At 54.3% G+C, this 19,186-nt stretch overlaps 2 protein-coding genes across 6 annotated transcripts in view; both read right to left on the bottom strand.

The window, feature by feature from the left end:
* The window catches only part of GLCE (glucuronic acid epimerase), a 37,003-nt gene extending 23,997 nt beyond the window's left edge, over positions 1 to 13,006 (bottom strand). The window contains exons 1-2 of one of the 2 annotated variants that reach the window (XM_021407052.1): positions 12,866 to 12,901; positions 24 to 126 (exon numbers count right to left, since the gene is read on the bottom strand). Coding sequence is in view for 1 of the 2 variants with exons in the window: in XM_021407050.1 (XP_021262725.1) it covers positions 12,866 to 13,002 (137 nt within the window). In the remaining variant the exon portion in view is untranslated. Of the gene's footprint in view, positions 1 to 23; positions 127 to 12,865 lie in introns of both variants that reach the window. The other variant, XM_021407050.1, reaches the window with a different exon arrangement.
* Positions 16,900 to 19,186, bottom strand: part of NOX5 (NADPH oxidase 5) — a 34,146-nt gene continuing 31,859 nt past the window's right edge. For 3 of the 4 annotated variants that reach the window (XM_021407691.1, XM_021407692.1, XM_021407694.1), the window contains 2 exons: positions 19,007 to 19,106; positions 16,900 to 18,913 (listed from right to left, as the gene is read on the bottom strand). In XM_021407691.1, the coding sequence (XP_021263366.1) occupies positions 18,486 to 18,913; positions 19,007 to 19,106 (528 nt within the window). In that variant the 3' untranslated portion in view covers positions 16,900 to 18,485. The remainder of the gene's footprint in view (positions 18,914 to 19,006; positions 19,107 to 19,186) is intronic. The other variant, XM_021407695.1, reaches the window with a different exon arrangement.

The following is a 19,186-nucleotide window of genomic DNA, read 5'->3' as shown; positions in this document are numbered from 1 at the left end:
GCACAGGTCAGCTCCTTGCTTACCTTAAGCAAAGGGAAGTCTCCGAGTTCGAACGCAGCTCGGGTTTTTTCAACTTCAAAAAAATAGAGGGGTCGGTGGTTTAAAGTGTTTTCCTTCTCCGATTTCCTACGGGGGGAGATGTGGAGGGGAAGAAAAAAGACAAAAAGAAAAAAAAAAAAAAAAGGAAAAATTGAAGCACTTAAAGATCTGCACCAGCTGCTGGAGCTGAATTTCTCCTTCTATCCACAGAAATCCTCTTACTCAGCCCTGCCTGCTCCGAAGGCAGCGCCGCCGCCGAATCTCAAGGCTCAGCTCCTAACACGCGGAATCACTGGAGGATCAAGAGCAGAAATGTCACTTCCTCCAGGCAGCGGCACAGGACCCGGTCTGCTCTCCCCTCCACCACCCACCCCAGACAGAGAGCACATCCCAACATCTGCCTCGCACAGCGCCTTCACGAGGCGCTCCCGAACGATTCCGACCCAAAGCCCCGATGGAAGGAGCTCGGGTTCAGCTGAACCATTATCTGGTTTCACTTGAGAAACTGCACAAGTGGAAGAACACAAACCGAAAAGCTCATAAAGCAGGAGCCGGAGCCTAACCTTGAAAGGCATCACAGCTGGCTGCATCTGAGAGGCAGCAGGGGCTCTGGAATCATTAAGGGAGCTTCAGAAGAGATGTAACGAACCCAACTCCACCGCGGCGCTTTATTTATGGCACACGCACACCGGCCCCAAAATATTTGCGGAGGTTTTTCCATCTCCTTTATGACTTCTGCATATTTCCCGGCCGGAGCCGACAGGCGCAGTGCCACCGAGGCTGGAAGGCTTCGCACGGTATTTGGTAACGTGGCCAAAACTTTCTTAAAATAGCAATGGGACGTCACGAGCACAGCATCCTAAATGCAGGCGGATTAAGCAGGAATCAGGACAGCAGCATCGCCTCGGAACGCCGCGTAATTAACGCCTAAAGCGGCATTTCAACGCTCCCTGCCCTTCCTCAACTCGGCGATGGCGCGTTGAATGATGCCCTTATTAGCTCCCCGCCTCCCTCCCCCGCATCCCCAGCCCAAAATTAAACAAGAACTCTTCTGTTGGAGTCGGCCTCGAAGCAGAGCTGTTTTAAAAGGATTACCCTCCGCTAAAAGCAAACCCAGTTCCACAAGAGGAGGCTCGCTCGGGCACCCCAACTCTTTCCTTCTTGATTAGAAGCGGTACCCGATACACACTCGGCTTAAAACGTAACCATCCCCGCTGTGAATCCTCTTAATTCTCTTCCCAAACGAGCTCAAGGAGGTCGATCTCAGCGCCCACGTGTGCCAACGCAACTGGAGCCACCCGGCTCTCTGCCCATCATCCCCTCGCTGGAGGCTCGGTGGAACGAACAAAGGCGGCTCCAACAATCGCAGCCGTTCTCGCCGCGCCTGTCAGGAGCTTCATGCAGCACTGGGAGCTGCTCCTCCGGTCTCCCTCCAAGGCTTTGCATGCCCTAAGCCCGCGCCTTGCCTTCTGAATGCTGATAACTACTGTTTCTTTTCTCTCCTTTCACGGATTAAACGCGGCCACGCAGCCGTTTGTATTAGCGCATCACGCACCATTAAGTTGTCAGCTCGCCTTCCACGATTCTCTTCAGAAAAAAATAAGACACAAATACGCGGCCTTGAAAATATCTTTGCAACAAAATACTCGTTTTCTTGGCACTTCCTTTGAAATTGAAGCAAACAAAGGCAAAACCCAACCAACAAAGCCCTGCGTGTCTTTTCCTTACAGCCAGGTTCCAGGAGAGGAGACCCACTCTGCACAGAACATCTATTTTTAAACACCGAGCAGCGTTTTCACGCTGCATCCAGCAGGAAGCTTCGCTCAGCTTCCCCAAGAGACTCACTTTTATTATTCAATCCTTCAGCACGTTGTCTTCAAGAAGACATCTCCCAGGCTTCACGCTCTCCCCCTGTGGGAACAACATCCAGCGAAGAAACGGAGGGGCTGGCTGCCCACCGGGCCTCCTGGGGCTGTTCCTTCACCACCTTCCTCGTTCCTTGCCCACCTCTCATCCCAGGATCCTGTGGATTCCTCCTCCTGAACCCCTTGGCACGGATTTGGAGCTGTCCTGCAGACATTCCTCAAGCACAATGGGCTCCAGCACTGCACATGTTAAGATCTTCCCAACCCATACCTGTTTGGAAGATCCTGCCCATTCATATGGGCGTACCCCCACACATCAGGGGAGTTGGACTAGATGGCCTTCATAGGTCCCTTCCAACTCCAAGGACTCTATGATTCTGCATCTCTGCCTTTGAAAGAAATCCAAGTATACGATGTGTCTAACGGAGATGACACAGAGGCGGTTTGGATTCGTGCATGCCTGCTATTTCCCTGCGCACACAGCAGAAGTATCCCCGTATCAATGCACCAACAGCAGCCCCTCTCTAAAACACATCTAATACTCCACAACAGCCCCACTGCACAGAACGTGGGGCAGCCCCCGTCCCCGCACCATGTCCAGGATTGGGCTGAGCCTCCAGGGATGGGCAGGAAGCGTCCCCAGCAGCCCGGCTGCAGCCAGGAGCACGGCCCCAGCCAAGCCCTGCTTCCATCCGCCCCTGCCTGGTGGGAAGAACAGCTGCAGAGCCTGGAAATACACCCAGGAGAGCGACTGCAGGAGCAGCCAAGCAGGTGCACTACCCAGTTCCCCTGGCAGGAAGGCAAGGAGAGCCTGGCAGCACTCACACATGTAGCAGGAGGAGGGCACGGCTCCAGCAGAAAGAAATCCCTGCGGTGCATCCAGCACAGGGACCGAGCTGTGGGCACTGACAGCTCCACAGCAACAGGGATCTGGGGCAGAAAGAGCAGAATGGGCACAAGTAACAGCCACCCGCATGCTGCTTCCCCGAGCACCAAAGGGAAGGTGGAAGCTGAATGCACTATACACGCAATGCGTGCCTACCAGTACAGGCACGTACATAAAACAAAAGGTTTCTGACCATCAATAGGGACAACTCCTTGTTCTCTGGTCCGTGTGCTTCCCTGTAAGCCTCTCTCATTCACTTCTCTAGTGTAGAGGCTGCAAACCATCCAGGCCTGGACACGTGGTTCAATCACTTGCCAACATGGCCTAATCCATAATGATGCTGATTATAATAATAATAACGATGCCTGACTTCGTTTGTCATTATAACTGGCAAGAGCATGCACACAGGAACCTGGGAAACCCCTGCTCACCAATCCCTGTTCTCCCAAGCTTCTTTCAGCAGCAAAACAAAGCTTTCTTTGCAAAGCCCAAGATCACCAAGAGAAAAAAGATCCCACTCCATTTCCAGCTGCTGTGCATTCCTGACACTGCACCACGCCTACAGACACAGCGTGCAATTACTTCTCCCAGCTGCATTTCCTCATTTCCCCATCTGAGCCAAGATCCTGATCCGCTCAAGTCCCACGGTTCAGGGATGCTGCCCAGGGCTGGGGATTGCAGGGGCTGCCCTGGCTGCTCTCGGCGCGCAGAACCTCACGCTGACGTTTGCCGTTTATGAAGAGCACTTCTCAATGTAAACGAGGTGGTTAAAGTGATAGCATCCAATTAACTGCTCGGTGTGAGGACGGCATTAATATTCATCAAACACTGAAGGCAGAAATTCCAGGTTGTCTGAACCCACGTGCAACAAAGGCGCGCTAACGCCATACAAAATCAACGCGCATTTCGGCAGCCGGTTTCCATTCTGATCTCTGCCCATTGGAAGTGCCAGTGGTTCAGCTTTCCCCAGCTCGCTTCCTGCTGACAGAGGATTTGGGGGTTCTATAGAAGGAAGCAGCCTGGCTCGCAGCCACCCGGTCTCTCCCACGCCGAGCAGCTGCAGAGCCCCTCGATGCACGCCCGCCTCCGGGTGCTGGCATCGCCGGCATTCAGCCCCGGAGTGTTTGCTCCTCCTGACTGCAATGCAATGCAAAGCTGCTATTTAGAGCAAGCAAAAAAAGTGCCTGTTTCAGGGCAATCTTGTCCTACAAGGCAGCACTCAATAGGGTCACAGGAAATGGGGTCAGATGGAGCGATTCTGCAGGCAGGTCCTCTGTGAGCAGGAGAAACACAGACAAATCTGCCCACATCTGGGCACAGGAGCCCCACAGAAGTGACTTCAGCTTCACAAACAGGAGAACCCCCACTCACAGCAGTGTCAGCTTTCAGCCCCACAGCGGAGCTGGTTGCACTGCATCCCGCTCCTGCGCTCCCGGGGCTCTGCACTGAGCCTTGCATCCACCCAGGCAGGAAGTTTTGCGTGCGGAACAGCAGAAGCAACCTTTTTAAAGCACATCCCAAGAGAAACGACCACAAACAGCAGGAGACTAAACCGTACCCAGATACCAAGGGATGACGAGCAGCAAGGAATGCAGAAGTTGCATCAAACGCCATCCAGGGCTGTTGCAATCAGCAGCCAGAACTTGCTCACGGGGAAGAGAAGGGAGCTCCAGCAGAGGGCACTCGGATGCAGGGAGAGAGCCCCGGAGCCAGCAGGGCTGCAGCGTCCTGGAGAGAGCAGGGTTCAGCACTCAGCCCTCAAATGGTTGCAACAGCGTGCTCACCATACAGCACGCTGCGGGCTGGCAGCCCGTTAAAAGCAGCAGCTTGGCTGAGCAATGTCCTCACGACAGAGGCCTTGGCTGCGTGCTCCCTACAGTCCCATGCCTTTAAAGCAAAGACCAGAGAATAAGAAACCCCATATAGATGCCAAGGAGCCTTTCCCCTTTGGGAAATGCTCATGGAGTGAGGTGCCCTCCTGGCAGACACGTCAGCTGCTAGAGGAGGAAGGGAGCAATGGCAGAAGTCAAGACAAGCACCACCTCAGATATGTTTTACCCAGCAACATTTTGCAAAGAAAGCTTAAATCTGATTGTTTCTTCATCAGCAATATGAACAGACTCAAAGCTTGAATTCACTGCCAAAGTAGCCAGGGAACTTGTTAACAGTTCCTTGGGTATTAAAACACAGTGCATCACCAGCCATATCTCAGCAAGACAACCTCCTCCATTCACTCCCATGGAAATTTAACGGCAGGGCTGAAACCAGCAGGACCAGTTTTGACTGTAGTTACTGGGGGGGAAAAAAAAAACGAGTTTCACCAGTGGACAGTCCTTTTGGAGCAAGAACCATCTTACCACCTGTGTTACAGGCACTCATTTTAAACAGCAGTAACAGCAAGAACCGAGCTCAGAGCTAGCCACAGCCACGTGCACCGAGCTGGGGCTGTGCACAGCAGGAAACACTCGGGATGAGAAGTGCATGCCGCACAGCCCATGTCAAAGAAGGAGCACTGTAAAAAAGGGGGAGGGTTGGTAGAAATATTTCTTTCATTTTTGCAAATAGCTAAGAGCACAGAGGTATATCACAACTACGCATTGCCATACAGCCTTCCATCCTGGCAGTGTATTTGTGTATCCACCACTCCACACGTTTCACAGCTCACGAATGCCAAGCACACGCCGTCATTACAGGACACCAACGCCAAGAGCTGCTTTCTAACTCGCCACTCTGCAAAGCCCCGTGCTGACAGTGCAACGTTCACTGCTGGGTCCAACCCTCAGCTCTGCGACTCTCCTTGGTGAAAGCTTCAGAACAAAGTGTACACATCAGCACCAAATGTTTGCTTCCAGATAGAGTTCAAAGACCGAACACGAGTTCAGGAACTAGGTGTGTGCTGTGAGCAATTTTCCCCGCGTTGCACCAACAGGGACGCACAACCTCCTGTCCTGAGCAGCAATCCATCAGCTGCACACAGAGGGTGAGAGGAGCCCTCCTCTGGGGCACCCGCTGGAAACAAGACCCATGCCTATTGAAGACAACACCCGACAGCCATTAGATACGAGATCTTCATCTGTCCATCCCCACCTCCCAGCAAGGCACCGATGCTGCTCTGCCGACACACGCTGGGGTTAGCGGGCAGCACACGCCATGCAGCTGGTGGTGTGCAGGCACAGGCTGTCTCCATGCAAAGCAGCTCCTGTACAGGACGTACCCAGACCTCTGCAGCACTCCGTACCCGCAGAGGGCTGGCTGTGCAGCGGGGCACGTTTGTCCCTCCCCTCCTCTTCCACCGCGATGTTGCACTGTGTGTTATGCAAAGGACTCCGAGCATAGCATTGTTTTCCATAACTCTTCCTTTTTTTTTTTTTTGTGATAAAATATTAAAAACGTTTCTTCTAAAAGCCTAATTCTCAGCAGGCTTAATGTGAGCATTCTCCAAGAGGGCTGTTGGTGCTTAAAAACAGGCATTAAGCAGCTGAAACATTTGATGTTTGGAAACAAAGTCACCCATCTGCGAGGGTTTTGGAAGCACTACACGCAGGCAAGATTTTCTGTTCTAAATCTATTTAACATTAAAGAAAAAAAAAAAAAATCTCCAGACATGCAAAGCTTAAAGCCAACAAACAATCCCTTCTGCTTACTTCTGGATCTGCCCTGCAAAGGGGTTTGTGCACCACAAAGCGCTCCTGTTACCGACAGCCACGCGTCGCTGGAGACGGAGCGCTCAGATCTACCTTGCCTCTACACAACGGCAGCATTTATCAATTAATCATACCGCTCAGAAATAACTGCCCTACTTTCCTCAGCCACCAAGGACTCGCTGTGTGCGGCGGCCAGGTCGGGAGCGAGCAACAACCAGCGGGTGGGAGAGAATCCCTCAGCATCCCAATTTGGAAAGGGCACGCTGCGATCACGGAGCCCGACTCCTGGCCCACACAGCAGCACCCAAACCCAAATGGTGTGCAGTGCTCCCTGAGCTCCGTGCCCACTGCCCTAAGGAGCTGCTCTGCACCCACTGCCCTCTGTGGCTGAGCCTTTCCCTAGCCCCTCCTGATCCAACAGCTCCATGCTGTTCCCTCAGGTCCAGATCAGCACCTGTCCCTCTGCTCCCCCGTGAGGAGCCACAGGCCGCCATGACGGAGCCACAGGCCTGCTCCTCAGCCTCCTCTCCTCTGGGCCAAACAGACACAGGGATCTCCATTGCTCCTCACACATGCCCTCCAGGCCCACCCCCATCCCTGTATCCCCCCTTTGGATGCTCTCTCATGGTTTTATGCCCTTTTAATGCTGCGGTGCCCAAACCCACAGGCTGCGTCCAAGGCAAGGCCGCGTCAGCGCCGCCGCCCGCCAGGCAGCGCGTGCAGCGAGATGGCGGCACTCCTTTACAACCAGAACACTTTCAAGAGATGAACACAGGCCTGGGGATGTGACCACGGGGCCAGGGCCGACTCGAGGAGAGCCCCAAGGCCGCGCTGGGGGCAGGTGTCGAGGTGGTGGCACGGCTCCCATGTGTGCCAATGGCAGCATGAAGTGCAGATTTCCGCTCCCTAATCCCCAAGCCCTACCAGCTTTAACTCAGCACCACCAGATGGCCGAGCGCGACGGAGCGCTTCCTGCCGCCCACCCAAAGTGAGTAGCACCTGTGGCACTTCAGCTTCCTCCAAAATTTGGGTGGTTTTTTTTATTCCCTGGAAGAACGCCGACTGCGTGAAAAGCAGCAAGGGACCACCAATAGGTGCAGGAGTTTGGCTGTCATGCTGGCAGCTCGACACCTCCGTTCTGGGCCCGGCGTATCATCAAGATTTTGTCTAAATTCACCTTCTGTACGGCGGCTCCAGAGAGAATTCAAGGGGAAAAAAAAGCCACAAAACGCACACTCAAAGCCAGCCATGGAAATGGAACAGAACAGAGGTGCGCAACCCAATTGAAAAACAGGTTTTAAAAATATCGTGACCACACGAGTGATGCCATCTTCTCCATTCTCCCACAGATGTCTCATCCTTCTTCATCATCATCTGCAGAACAACCACAGCGTTGCTCATTGTGCTTTCATTACCAACCGGCACAAAACCTCACAAGACGAAGGAGAGTATTTTCAGCACTTTTTGTGGCTGTGCTTCCTCGGTTAGGATCGCTGCTAAGAGCCCCAGGTACCAAAGGAGCCCCGCAGTGCCCATGAAGGAAGGAAGCAGAACCGGAAGGTTCTGCTCCCAAGCAGCCAGCCCATGGATCTTCCCTTGCAGCCCACCCAGATGGGCCCCAGAGTGCTCAGTGCCTCTGCAGCACAAAGTAAGTTGGGTTCCTCGGCTACATGGAGAAGCATTCTGTCAGAAAAAACACACTGAGAATTTCTTCTCCCTTATTGCTGCAGAAGATGCTCTGATCTCATTTGTTGACATTTATCATTAGGAGGAGAGATACTGGAAGCCCCGAGAGGAGAGTAAAGCTTCTTAGGAGCTTTAAGAAAGCCCGCATTAAGCAGAAGGCACAATGAGAGCTGATGAGTCCTTTGGCTCAAGATGCCCAGAGCAGTTAACACTTAAAAAGCAAAAAGTTATCCAAAAAAACAGAGGGTGAGATAACCTATGGAGCAGTCTACAGCACTGTATTCAAGCACCTTCCAGCAGGACAGCGCGAGCTACAACTTCAAACATATTTATTTACGCATCAGCATCTCAAAAAATCAAAAGCTGATGTTTGTAGCAACATACGCTCAAGAAAATCTTTCTGCCTATCAAAAAGCAGAAACATGAATCACACTGACAATGACAATCAATAAGTTCCAAGCCTCCCTCCACCCAGACCACTAAAGTCCCTTTTTTGGGTGAGTGTGCTGGCTTGAGAAATGCTTCTGTACAGATGCGTGGCGCCTCTGAAGTTGTACAGATCTCAGCAATTAAGCATATCCAGGTCAGCTCATTATGCTCTGCTCCTTTATGACAACTGGCAGCAAATGCAGACCGTGTTCTTAGGGAGACAGCCCAATAAGCCATTTAGCAACTAATCCTTATATCTCTTTGAATTCTGCTCAAAACAATCCATTAGAAAACACGAAGCCCAGTCCGCTCACGTACATTAAACTGCACGGGGCGAAGCAATCCTGATGAGAAATAGGAATACGGAAAACATAAGACCAAACACAGCGTGAAGATTACTTGAAACAGCTCCACTTCTGTCTAATTAATAAATAAATAAAGGAGGAAAATCCCAAGAGAACTCAAAAACTCAAGTAGAGATGCTGACCCCGGGGCTGGAAGCCTGACCTGAACGCTCCATGGCTGCAGCTCAGGAGCAGCTGTATGGCACGATGGGTACAGAGGATTTACCTGGGCATTAATGAAGGCTGTAACTCGTTAATGTGCTGTTAACGAAGCAGAGACGAAGGTCTGCCCTTAGACTGACTGAGAGAAACCAACTTTATTTCCTTGCATGCGTTTTGTGGGAATGAATTCAACACACCTTTTGGTATCGTTGAGGCTTCTGTATGAAATTCCAATAGTCATTAAATAAGTGGTAGAATAAGTTCGTCCCGTTTGTATTTAGATTTTCTTTTTTTCCTATCAAAATCCCCCAGGTTCTTCCATGACACACCAGGAATGGAAGCATGGCAGTGTCACGGTGCTGCTGCCACCCAACCAGCCCCTGGATGGAAATCACCTGCTGATAAATCCTCTCTTTTGTTTCGGGACTTTCCGGAATTTCCTGTCATATCTTAATGCAATTAAAAAGACAAAAATAAACACCCAACAGCCGCATTTCCTGCGCAGGAACAGCACGGGGACTCTTAACAAATTTGCCTTTTCAGAAGACTTATCACCAAAGCACACAGCAAACTCTCGAGCACCGCAAGGGACAAAAACAGCCTCAAATCCTCTGTCACAGAGTTCATTTGCCATGGCAAGAAGCAGAATAGAAAACACAGCTCAAACGAAGCCACTTTAGAAGCTCAGCCAGGCTCTGCCCTCCCCTTCTGACACCACTCGTGAGAAGATCCCAGGTCACACTCATTGCACCCCCGCTTCAGACCCCCCCCAGCTCTCCCAGTTACCCCTCAGTGGGTCTGTGCGTTTGCACAGAGCTCAGCAGGCACAGGTGACACCATATCGGGGGCACCAGCTGATCTTTAATAATACGAGCAATATAGACGAGGAAAAAGGAGAAGGTGGCATACTCGAGATAAGACACTAATTAAAAGCTCATCGTTTCCTTTGGAATTAGCAGCGAGCTTCCCTCGGAAGGTTCTCATTAGCGTGCATTTTATCTGTCCCCTCCAATATTTCAAATTCAATATTTAACATTCGAAACAGAGCTCAGGAGCGACCGCACGCTTCGGTAAATATTAGCTCGAGTGTTACAAAGCAGCGCCGTCCTGCCCCGGCTGCACCCTGCAGCTGCTGCCTGCACTCAGGGGCTGGGGAGGCTGCAGGAGGGCACGGGGCAGGGCACATCACACAGCAAGGTCACCCCTTGTGCGAGTGCCAGAGACCCGGCCAAGGAGGAGGATGCAGAAAGGAGGCAGAAGGAAAAGGAGAAGGAGAGGGTCATGGTGAAGGATTTGGCTCAAGTTGGGGTCAAACTGCACAAGGAATAGCGGCGTGCAGCACAGTGCTGCAACAGCTGCAGGATGGGGAGAGAACGCAGCGAGCAGCAATACAACAGCAAAACGCTAAATGCAAATCCAGCACAGCCACGGGGAAGCTGGTTTGTACGCCTACACCGGGCTTCAGCGCCTAAAGGGAGTGCTTGCTCCCCAGATCTTACTGGGGTGCAGAAGGATTTCAGCGTTAATAGCACGAGATAATAACACCGCAAGAACGGGAACGTCTTCCGACATCTCGGGTCGGCAGCGCGGGATCAGACCGATGACTCAACTTGCTTTGAAAGGCGGCAGAAATGAGATCCTGAAGTTTGGACTGCTGCTCAGACATGAAAGAGAGTTCATCAAAAACATTCCCCGGCAGTAAAGTTACCCGGTTCAGAACCACCGCAAGCAGCTAGCTGCCTTTTCATCTTCAGCCTCAATTAAATGTAAAGTAGCTCTCTTTCTCTGAACATTTAACTTCAGTGAAATCCAAGGTGGGGGGAAGAGAGAAGAAAACCACTAAGGAGCATTGGGCAGAGCTGTCCCCAAGAGCAGCTCCACCTCAGAGTGCTGCACCTCTGCCTGCCTCCAGCTCACCTTCCAGCGGTGCTCCAACTCAATACGTGCACCCCTTTTTCCCAGTTAGGGGATTCCTGCACAGCACTGATCCCAGAGCTGCTGAGGGACGGTGCGCAGCCCACCCCTGCCTTCCTGCCAGAGCAGCTGTAGGCACAGCGCTACAAATGGGAGCGCTGCTGTTAAGGAATCAATTGCACAATGAAAGCGCCGAGGACACTTGTCTTACAGAAAATTCCTGCCAAGCGCTGCCAGCCCCAGCTCTCCGTCTCTCCGGGCCACCAGCCAGACTCCAATCATTGCAGGTCCCTTCTCATTTTCAGCTGTGTGACACAAAGGGGCAGCGTGGGTTGGCCGCTGCTGGAGGATACTTTTATTGACTATGTGAAAAAAGGAACTGCTGCCGCCCTAATGCAGACAGCGACATTACGATCGGCTGAGAAGGGAAAGAACTTCCCCCGTGCCCCTGCAGGGCTGCGTGCCAGCATACCTGTACCAAAGGGACCCACCTGCACTACCAGAGCCCCACGCCCAAAGGCACCGCACTGCCCAGGCCGGCGAAGGTCACAGGTCCCACCTGAGCTTTTGTTTATTTCAGTTTTTTAATGAGGAAAAACGTGACAGGAGCACTGTTACCCAAGTGACACTCCTGGTGCTGAGACTCACACAATGGAGCCAGGAAGGGCGGCGCGACACATCTACGGAACTTACCCTCCAGCTTAGAAACAAAGGAGTGGTTTTTTCTAATGGGTACAGAGAGCACCTGGATAACCACGGAGCCTTCGGCCTCAGCTGCACACAATGATCACCAGCTGGCTCAGAACCCTCAGCCCCTCACTGAAGCACAACAGTGCCTTTAGACACACACAGAGTGCAGCGTTCCCCCCATTTCCCACCTGGGCCAGAGAACGCCCCAGCAGGGCGAGCAGCCTCTGCAGGAGTGCTGAACGTTGCTGAGGTGTGTTATAACCAGCCAAGAGCAACACATCGCATCCTTAAAAACCTTTCTGCTCGGCCAGCTCCAGCCAGCAGTACTTGATGAGCTTTTAATTAGCGTGTTACACCCAGGCAGCATCTCAAGGAATGCGCCAAATGCCCCATGTTCCTACTGACCAAAGAAATCCACTCTTTGTGCATCTGAGGCTCCGCTGAATCCAGCCCTGCATGGAAGAACTGGAAGATCTCACTCCGCGTGCAGCGATCCTCCCCCACCACCTATGGGATATTTGCTTTGCAACATTCGCATTTTGCTCAGAGGCAGAATGCATTTTCGCTAACGCTTCGCTTCGTAACAAAACCACCCTGCAACCTTCTAGGGATCCTCGGAGCGGGCAGCCACAGAACAGCCCAAGGACACTCTGAGCACAAGCGCATCCTATCTGTGTTATCTCAACTTCGCCTTACAGCAAAGTGCCCCCCATGGCCCCGGTTAGGGCAGACCCTCCCGAAACCCACGTGCAGGGCCTGGAGCAGCCGCTGCGTGCACAGACACGGTGCAGGTGGCACACAGAGCCCTCACGTCCCCGCGCTCGCCTGCACCCCGGGCAGCCCTACGAGCACCGCGGCGTGGCTCCAGTTTCCCCTTCCCAGCGAGCACACGGACAGGTCCTCCCCTCCCACATGGGTGAATTCCAGGAGGCACAGCGCCGAGCACGCCCAGCCCGAGGCTGTGCACTACAACCAGCGGAGGAGGGCAACTGCCCCCACCTCCAGCACAGGGACCCCCGAGCCGCAGCCCCGCACCACGGCACACGGGATGGGGCTGCGCCGCTAACCCCAATTCCTCCGCGATCGGTGCCACCGCCCGACCCCACAGGGCCACAACCATCAGCCCGCCGCCCCCAACCCGCACGGCCCCGACCGTTCTCGCCCCTCGCTGCCGGCCCGGGAGAGGCCTGCTGCCGCCGCTCCTACCTGCGGGCCGGGCCCTGGCTGCCGGCGGAACCCCAGCGCCGGGGAGGCGGGGGCGCACGGAGCGGGGAGCGCCGCGCCCCGCCTTGTCCCCCCGCGGCCAATGGGAGCTCCGCCTTCTTCGCTCTCTTCACTCCCATTGGCCGCGCAGTTGTAAGGCGGGGCGTGGAGAACGCTTTGACCAATGGGAGACCGCGGCCTGGCGGAACCCCAGCGCTGGGGCTGGGGTGGCGCGGCCCCGCCCGCACTTCCCGCGAGAGCACAGCGAGGGGGCGGGGCTTTCCACCGGCCAATGAGGGAGCGGGCGGGGTGAGGGCGCGGCCTATTGGCTGCGCGGCACCACGCCCCCTGGTGCGTGCACGTGGCGGCGCGGGCGCGGGAGGACGCGGGGCGAAGGCTTTAACCCCTGCGGCGCCGGGACTATCACGCGTATAAAACGGCTTTTTTTTTTTAATAAGGAAACTAATTGCAATTTTTTTCTTATAATCCAGAAAAAAAAAACTTTAGCGGGAATAGGACATTCATTTTCCAGCTGTGCAACTGACGCTTTAAAGTTGTATTTTGCTGTGGTGCAGGAATCCCCCTCTTCTCCCAGGCTCCGCTCACTATGTGCACTCCTATTCAGTCCTGCCCATGTTTGCATAATCCCCACTTCTTGCAATCTTGACCTTTTGCCAATTGTATCATACTTCTCTCTTGAAATAAGTGTACTTACTGCATGAACTAAACATTGCCTGTTCCTGCTCAGCACTCTAGACCACAAATTCCCCATCCCTACTTAGGGCACAGCTGCTGAGGCTCCCATTGCTGCTATAGCAGCAGTTCCCCAGAGCTGTTTTGCTTTGTGCAATAGCACTTGGCTGTCCAAAGGCCGGATCCTGCCCAGGTCTGCCTTCTGTGACTTCTTGCACCACTGTGCACACTGCTTCTTGCAAAGGAAGACAATGCACTGCAATGCATATAAATAGAGCTTAAAAGATGTGGTCCTGCCACTGGTGTAAATATGTACATTGCAATTATTGCCTTGTTCTAGGTTAGCTGCTCCTGCACAGGCCCTGCAAGGGCTGGAAGGCAGGCTCACTGAGCTCTGGCTGGAAATGGACGAGTGACCTTTCACTGATTTTACATTAACAGAGTAAGAAGACGCTCAGCAGTGCCTTAATTTGAGCATCATCTTCGTTACTCATTAGCAGACTTGGGAAGGTAATTACAATACGCCCAGCATTACCACGAGACCTGCGGTTGCAAAGCACATCTTTTGGCTTTGCATTCTCCAGGATAAATGCAAGGAAGCCCCGGCAGTGCTGCACAGCACAGCCACACCCTGGCCCAGGCAGCAGGGTGTGCACACAGCTCCCTGCATTGCTGCTGCTGTTTAAGCAGACGTCTAGAAAAGGGGCAGCATCGGGTGCTGAACTTCTGCTGCACTGCACAGACTGATGGTGGGGATGCACTGCAGAGCCCTCACATGCTGCAGCTCTGCAGGGCAGGATCACTCCTCTGGAATCGGCCCAAAGATTGTTCCCATGGTGACACAAAGACTCAGGCTGCTCTTTTGTCTAAGTTCTTCATTAGCCCTGTTTGTCACACACTGTGAAAACAAAATCACAGGGTGAAACACAAAGAGATTTGGAGATAACGGGGCTTATTGCTCCTGGCTTCCCCTCTTGGTGCACACAGGCCTCGTGCCACAGGAGCCAGCAGCCGGGCACTGCCACGTGTCACAACTGCACTCTCCCTTTCCTCCAGGAACCGACCCTGGTTGTTTTGGTGCTGAAAGTAACCAGTGTCCTCAATGTGCGTGGTAACAAACACCACGGATGCTGTTGTTCCAGTGCAGGGTAAAGGATTTCGGCTGGGGCCTCATACGCCGTAATGCATTTAAATAGGACTTAAAAGCCGTGGCCCTGACGCTAGTGTAAAAAATTTACATTGCAATTATTATCTTGTTGCAGATTAGCTGCTGCGCCGGCAAAATCCTTTATTTCACACAGCCCCACGTCGGGCTGCTATTCCCCCTCAGACTTCTCCCAAACCGGGCCCTGAGCTGATGATTCATGTATTAATATGTGGTTATTAGATGACTCCTCTACCTCCACAGCTGCTATCTGTCTTTGGCAATGGAGGAAGGAAATGAATTCTTAAAACCTCAGGAACAAATGGTACACGCACGGAGATCAATCCTGCTCCCGCTGACGTCAATGGAAAAATTTCCATCGGCCTCAATAGGAGCAGAATTAGCCGTATATATCAGACGCGCGCGTGATTTACAGCCCCGCAAACATCCATAGAGCCAAAGGGGGAAAGTTGTGTCTGTTAAAAATAGCTCGTGGGAATTAAGCGACAGCCAATGACGTTTCAGTTTCACGGGGACAGAGGGGTGCTGGGCTGTCCGTCGGATGCACGGCGATGCTCGCTGCGGTGATGCTGATGGCAAATCCGTGGGTCCAATGTCCCCTCTGCGTGTGCCCGGTGGCACGGCTGGATGGGAGCTGATGCCGGAGCCTCTGCCTGCAGGGAGCTGGGTAGCACCATGCCCAGGACACGCAGGGCTGAGCTGGGGGGTGCACACACAGCAGGCACCCTGCCGTGCTGCCCACCGAGGGCAAAATGATTGTTGCAGCGACGGAATGGGGAGGAAGGAGGAAGGAAAGCCCCAGCTATCCTCTTCTTATGGCAGCGCTTAGGCACAGGTGCTGCTGAGAGCCCAGCGCTGCTCGCTGCCTCTGGCAATGGAGCTGGAAATGGCAGGAGAAAGCACAGAAAGCAGCGATGTCCTTCCAGCACTGCCAAAACCTCCATCACCAAAACCATTGTCATCACCAGAACTGTCATCAGCATCACTACCACCACCACCATCGTCATCATCACCATCATCATCACCTCCATCACCGAAACTGTCACTGTGATCATCACTTACATCACCACCACCACCCCCATCACCACCCCCCCAGTGCAAGTGACTGGGATCAGGCTGCTACCAGCCCCTCTAAGCACAGCCCAGGAGATGTCCACCACCAAGGAGCTGCCTCCCCAGTCCCCAGACAAACCTCCCCATGCTCTGAGCCTCTGCTTCCTCGTGCCCGTGGCTTGGCTGTGCCTGGGGATGAAGGCTGCAAGCCCCGTGCAGCTGTGTGACACCCCAGCCCACAACACGTCCCCATCCCTGCCCCACCAGGAGGTGAAGCAGGGTGCCCACAAATCACTGCCGGCCCCGGTTCCCCTAATTGGAAGCCGCCAGCTAACGAGATGTCATCCGAGCCAAATATTAGGAGCGGCGTAATAATTATATCAATGAAATCAACAACAATCTAACGGCAAAGGTTAATTACATTTATATAAAAATCTGATAGACAAAACGATGCTCAAACAGTTGGGCAGACTAATTGAAAGCTAATGTTGCTCCTAAATTGAATTTCAAATGAATTTTACATCCATCGCTCATTTTGCTAATTTCATTCCCCGTATCCTGTAATTTGTTGGCAGTGATTGATTATTTAAGTGAATAATATCCATGTACCGGGGCTGCTTAGCGATGGAACGCTGCGAGTGTGATCACACCGCTGAGAAATCCGGTTACCCTGCTCCAAGGCAGAACCCAAGCGAACATCCCCCATTGCCCTCAGTGGAGCCGGCGCCGTAGAGTCTCCGGAGCATCCGCTGCTGCGAGATGAAGGCAATGACATCTCAATCAAAGAATTGAATCTGGGGGGGGGGACGATGCTTTTTTTATTATTATTATTTGTTGCATCCCACAGACAATTAGCGGTTGCTATGCTACGGCTGGAGCGTCATCGTGGTAATGAAGGCAGCCAGGGGAAGGCATTCATCAGAGGGATGCGATTAGCTCGCCTCGTGCCCCGTCCGGAGCCTCCTGTTGGGTTTCAGGTGGAAAAAAGCCATGAAATAAAGCGGATTCCAGGCTCTGGATGTGGGGAATGCCCCAAACCGTTGGCTCGGCATCACTTGCAAGCATCATTTTTGGGGGTGTGCGTGGCCCTGCTGGCTGGGGGGCGTGGGAACCCACGCCCCCCAGCCAGCAGGGCCACGCACACCCCCCAAAAGATGCTGTCAGCTCCACCCCCTGCCCCCCAAATCCCCGTGCACAACTGCAAAAGAAGCACGCATGCATTTGCAAGAGGCCTCCACTTGCAACGCCATCCGGTTGCGTCCCGGTTCAGCAGGAAAGGGAAAGGGGAACAGCTATCAGCAGACGCCTCCTGCTTCACTCTGCTTCTAATTGCTCCAGGAGAAGAGGGAGATGTAATTAACTCCGTGATCGAGATGGGTCTGTTTCCCTTAGCCAGGTGATGGAGCCACACGGAAACGCCTGCACGATATGGGCACATCAATGGGCTCAGCCTGGAAGACGGCCCTAAAAAGACCACAGCTCCACGTGCACAGGGCTTGGCTCTCCCATGCAAGCCCCAGGAGGCAGCAGCAGCACTAATTACCCCCAAGACATCGAAAAGTCCCCACTTATGGTCAAAGTGTGCAGAAAAAGCAGTGCTGTGTGGAGCAGGCACTTGGAATGATGTCCGTGCTCCCAAACAAGGATGAATGCAACACCATCCCAAATACCATCAGCCCCTCACTGGGATGGCTGGGATGCAAAGCTGGAACAGGCAGGAGGCAGAGCTGAGATGAGTGGGATGCAGCCCTGGGAAGCATAGCGGGTGCCAGCATCAGCTGTGATTTCCTTGTCCGTGGCTTGGGATGCCACTCGTTAGGCAGCCCAATTAGCACGCTGCCTGAAGCAGGTTCAGCTCCTGTTCATCTCATGGACTCGTACAAATGGGATGTGCAGCACAAGGGGACAGAGAGGACATGGGTGCCCTTATCCATGCACGTCACTGTGGGCTGGAGCCAGCCGTGCGGTGTGACAGTGCAGGGGAAAGCCGTGCACTCACACATGGGCACATGTTCTGGTGCAGATTTTGGCAAAGCTGTGGCTCTGTGCAGGAGGAGCTGTCCCAGGGATACCCAGAGCAAGGAGAGGTCCGGGTTTGGGGGTCTCAGTGGGGCAGCCCCCAGCGCTGCCCTGCTGCTGTGAGAGCCGACGTGACGCTTTGCTGGATGAAAAAGCCCACGAGCGGATGCACAGCAAAATACGGAGCGTCAGATTTGCTGCGCTGGGCCCCCCCGACGCCCCCCAAAATCTCTTTTTTTTGCACCCGGAGGGCACAGAGCAGCGGGGCAGGGGTGCCTGGGGGCGGCGGGCCCCCAGGAGCCCCCCGTTTCCCCGCCGCTCGCAGCCCGGACCGGGGATGTCCGTTCCCGTTGCCGGGGCTGCAGTGCCCTCATGTGGCACCGCTCCTCCACCCGCAGCCCCGACAGCAGCGGACGCGGCCCCTCCGTTCGTCCCCAAATGCTCCGGGACACCGCTCCCTGCCCCCAAAGCCCTATCAGGATGCTCCGGGACCCCCACCTCCTCTATCCCCTCTGTCCCCAAGTGCTCCGTACCCCACACAACCCTACAGAGATGCTCCAGGACGCACAGAGGGCTGCAGGACTCCGTCCCCTCGCCCCACCTGTGTCACCCCTACGCTGCGCTGCAGGACCAGGGGACACGGAGGTGGCACAGGAGATGCCACGCACCACGCCAGTGCCATCAGCCCCGAGCTCAGCCCCTTCCCGGCGGGTTGGGAAGTGGTCGCCCCGCAGCGAGGACGGCGACGGCCTTTAGAAGTTCTCCTTGAAGAAGCGGAAGCCGAAGCGCTCGCAGTGCGCTCTGACCACTTTGGCCAACGCCGGAGAGCCACAGAAGAACACCTGCACCTTGCCCTTCTTCTCCTCCGCCACCCTGCCCAACACCTGCAGGGGAAGGGGAAGGTGCCGGATCCGCGCTGCCGCTGGCGGTGCCCAGCTCGGCCCCGGCCCTCACCTGGCTCCAGTCGGGGCGGCCAGGCTGCGTGCGGGTGCGCAGCCCCGTGATGGAGTCTCTCTGCTCCTTGGCGGCCAGCAGGTCCAGGGCCAGCTGAAGCCCCACCGCCTTCACGTCGCTCCTGCCCAGCGCCGACGTCATGTACAGGTGCAGCTCCAGGAAGCGCCCTGGGCACGGCATGGGGACCCAGCTGTGCCTCGGGTTGGATTTGGGATACCCTGAGCTGATCTGGGGTTTGGGATGCTCCACATCCCGCTCACCTCCCGGCTCCTGCTCCTCCTGCTGCAGCTCCAGCGCAGCCAGCAAGTCAAGGAACCACTCGAAGTGCTGCTGGTCCCGGTTGATCCAGATGAAGTCAACCTGGAAGGATGCAGCCTCCGTGTCAGGGCAGGCTGGCAGCATGTGGGACACATCCAGCTGCTGTGGGATGGGATGGGAGC

The sequence above is a fragment of the Numida meleagris genome, chromosome 9, assembly GCF_002078875.1.
Source record: "Numida meleagris isolate 19003 breed g44 Domestic line chromosome 9, NumMel1.0, whole genome shotgun sequence".
In the NCBI taxonomy this organism is placed as follows: domain Eukaryota; kingdom Metazoa; phylum Chordata; class Aves; order Galliformes; family Numididae; genus Numida; species Numida meleagris.
Note: the sequence above shows the minus strand (reverse complement) of the source record. Positions and strands in the feature narration are given on the sequence as shown.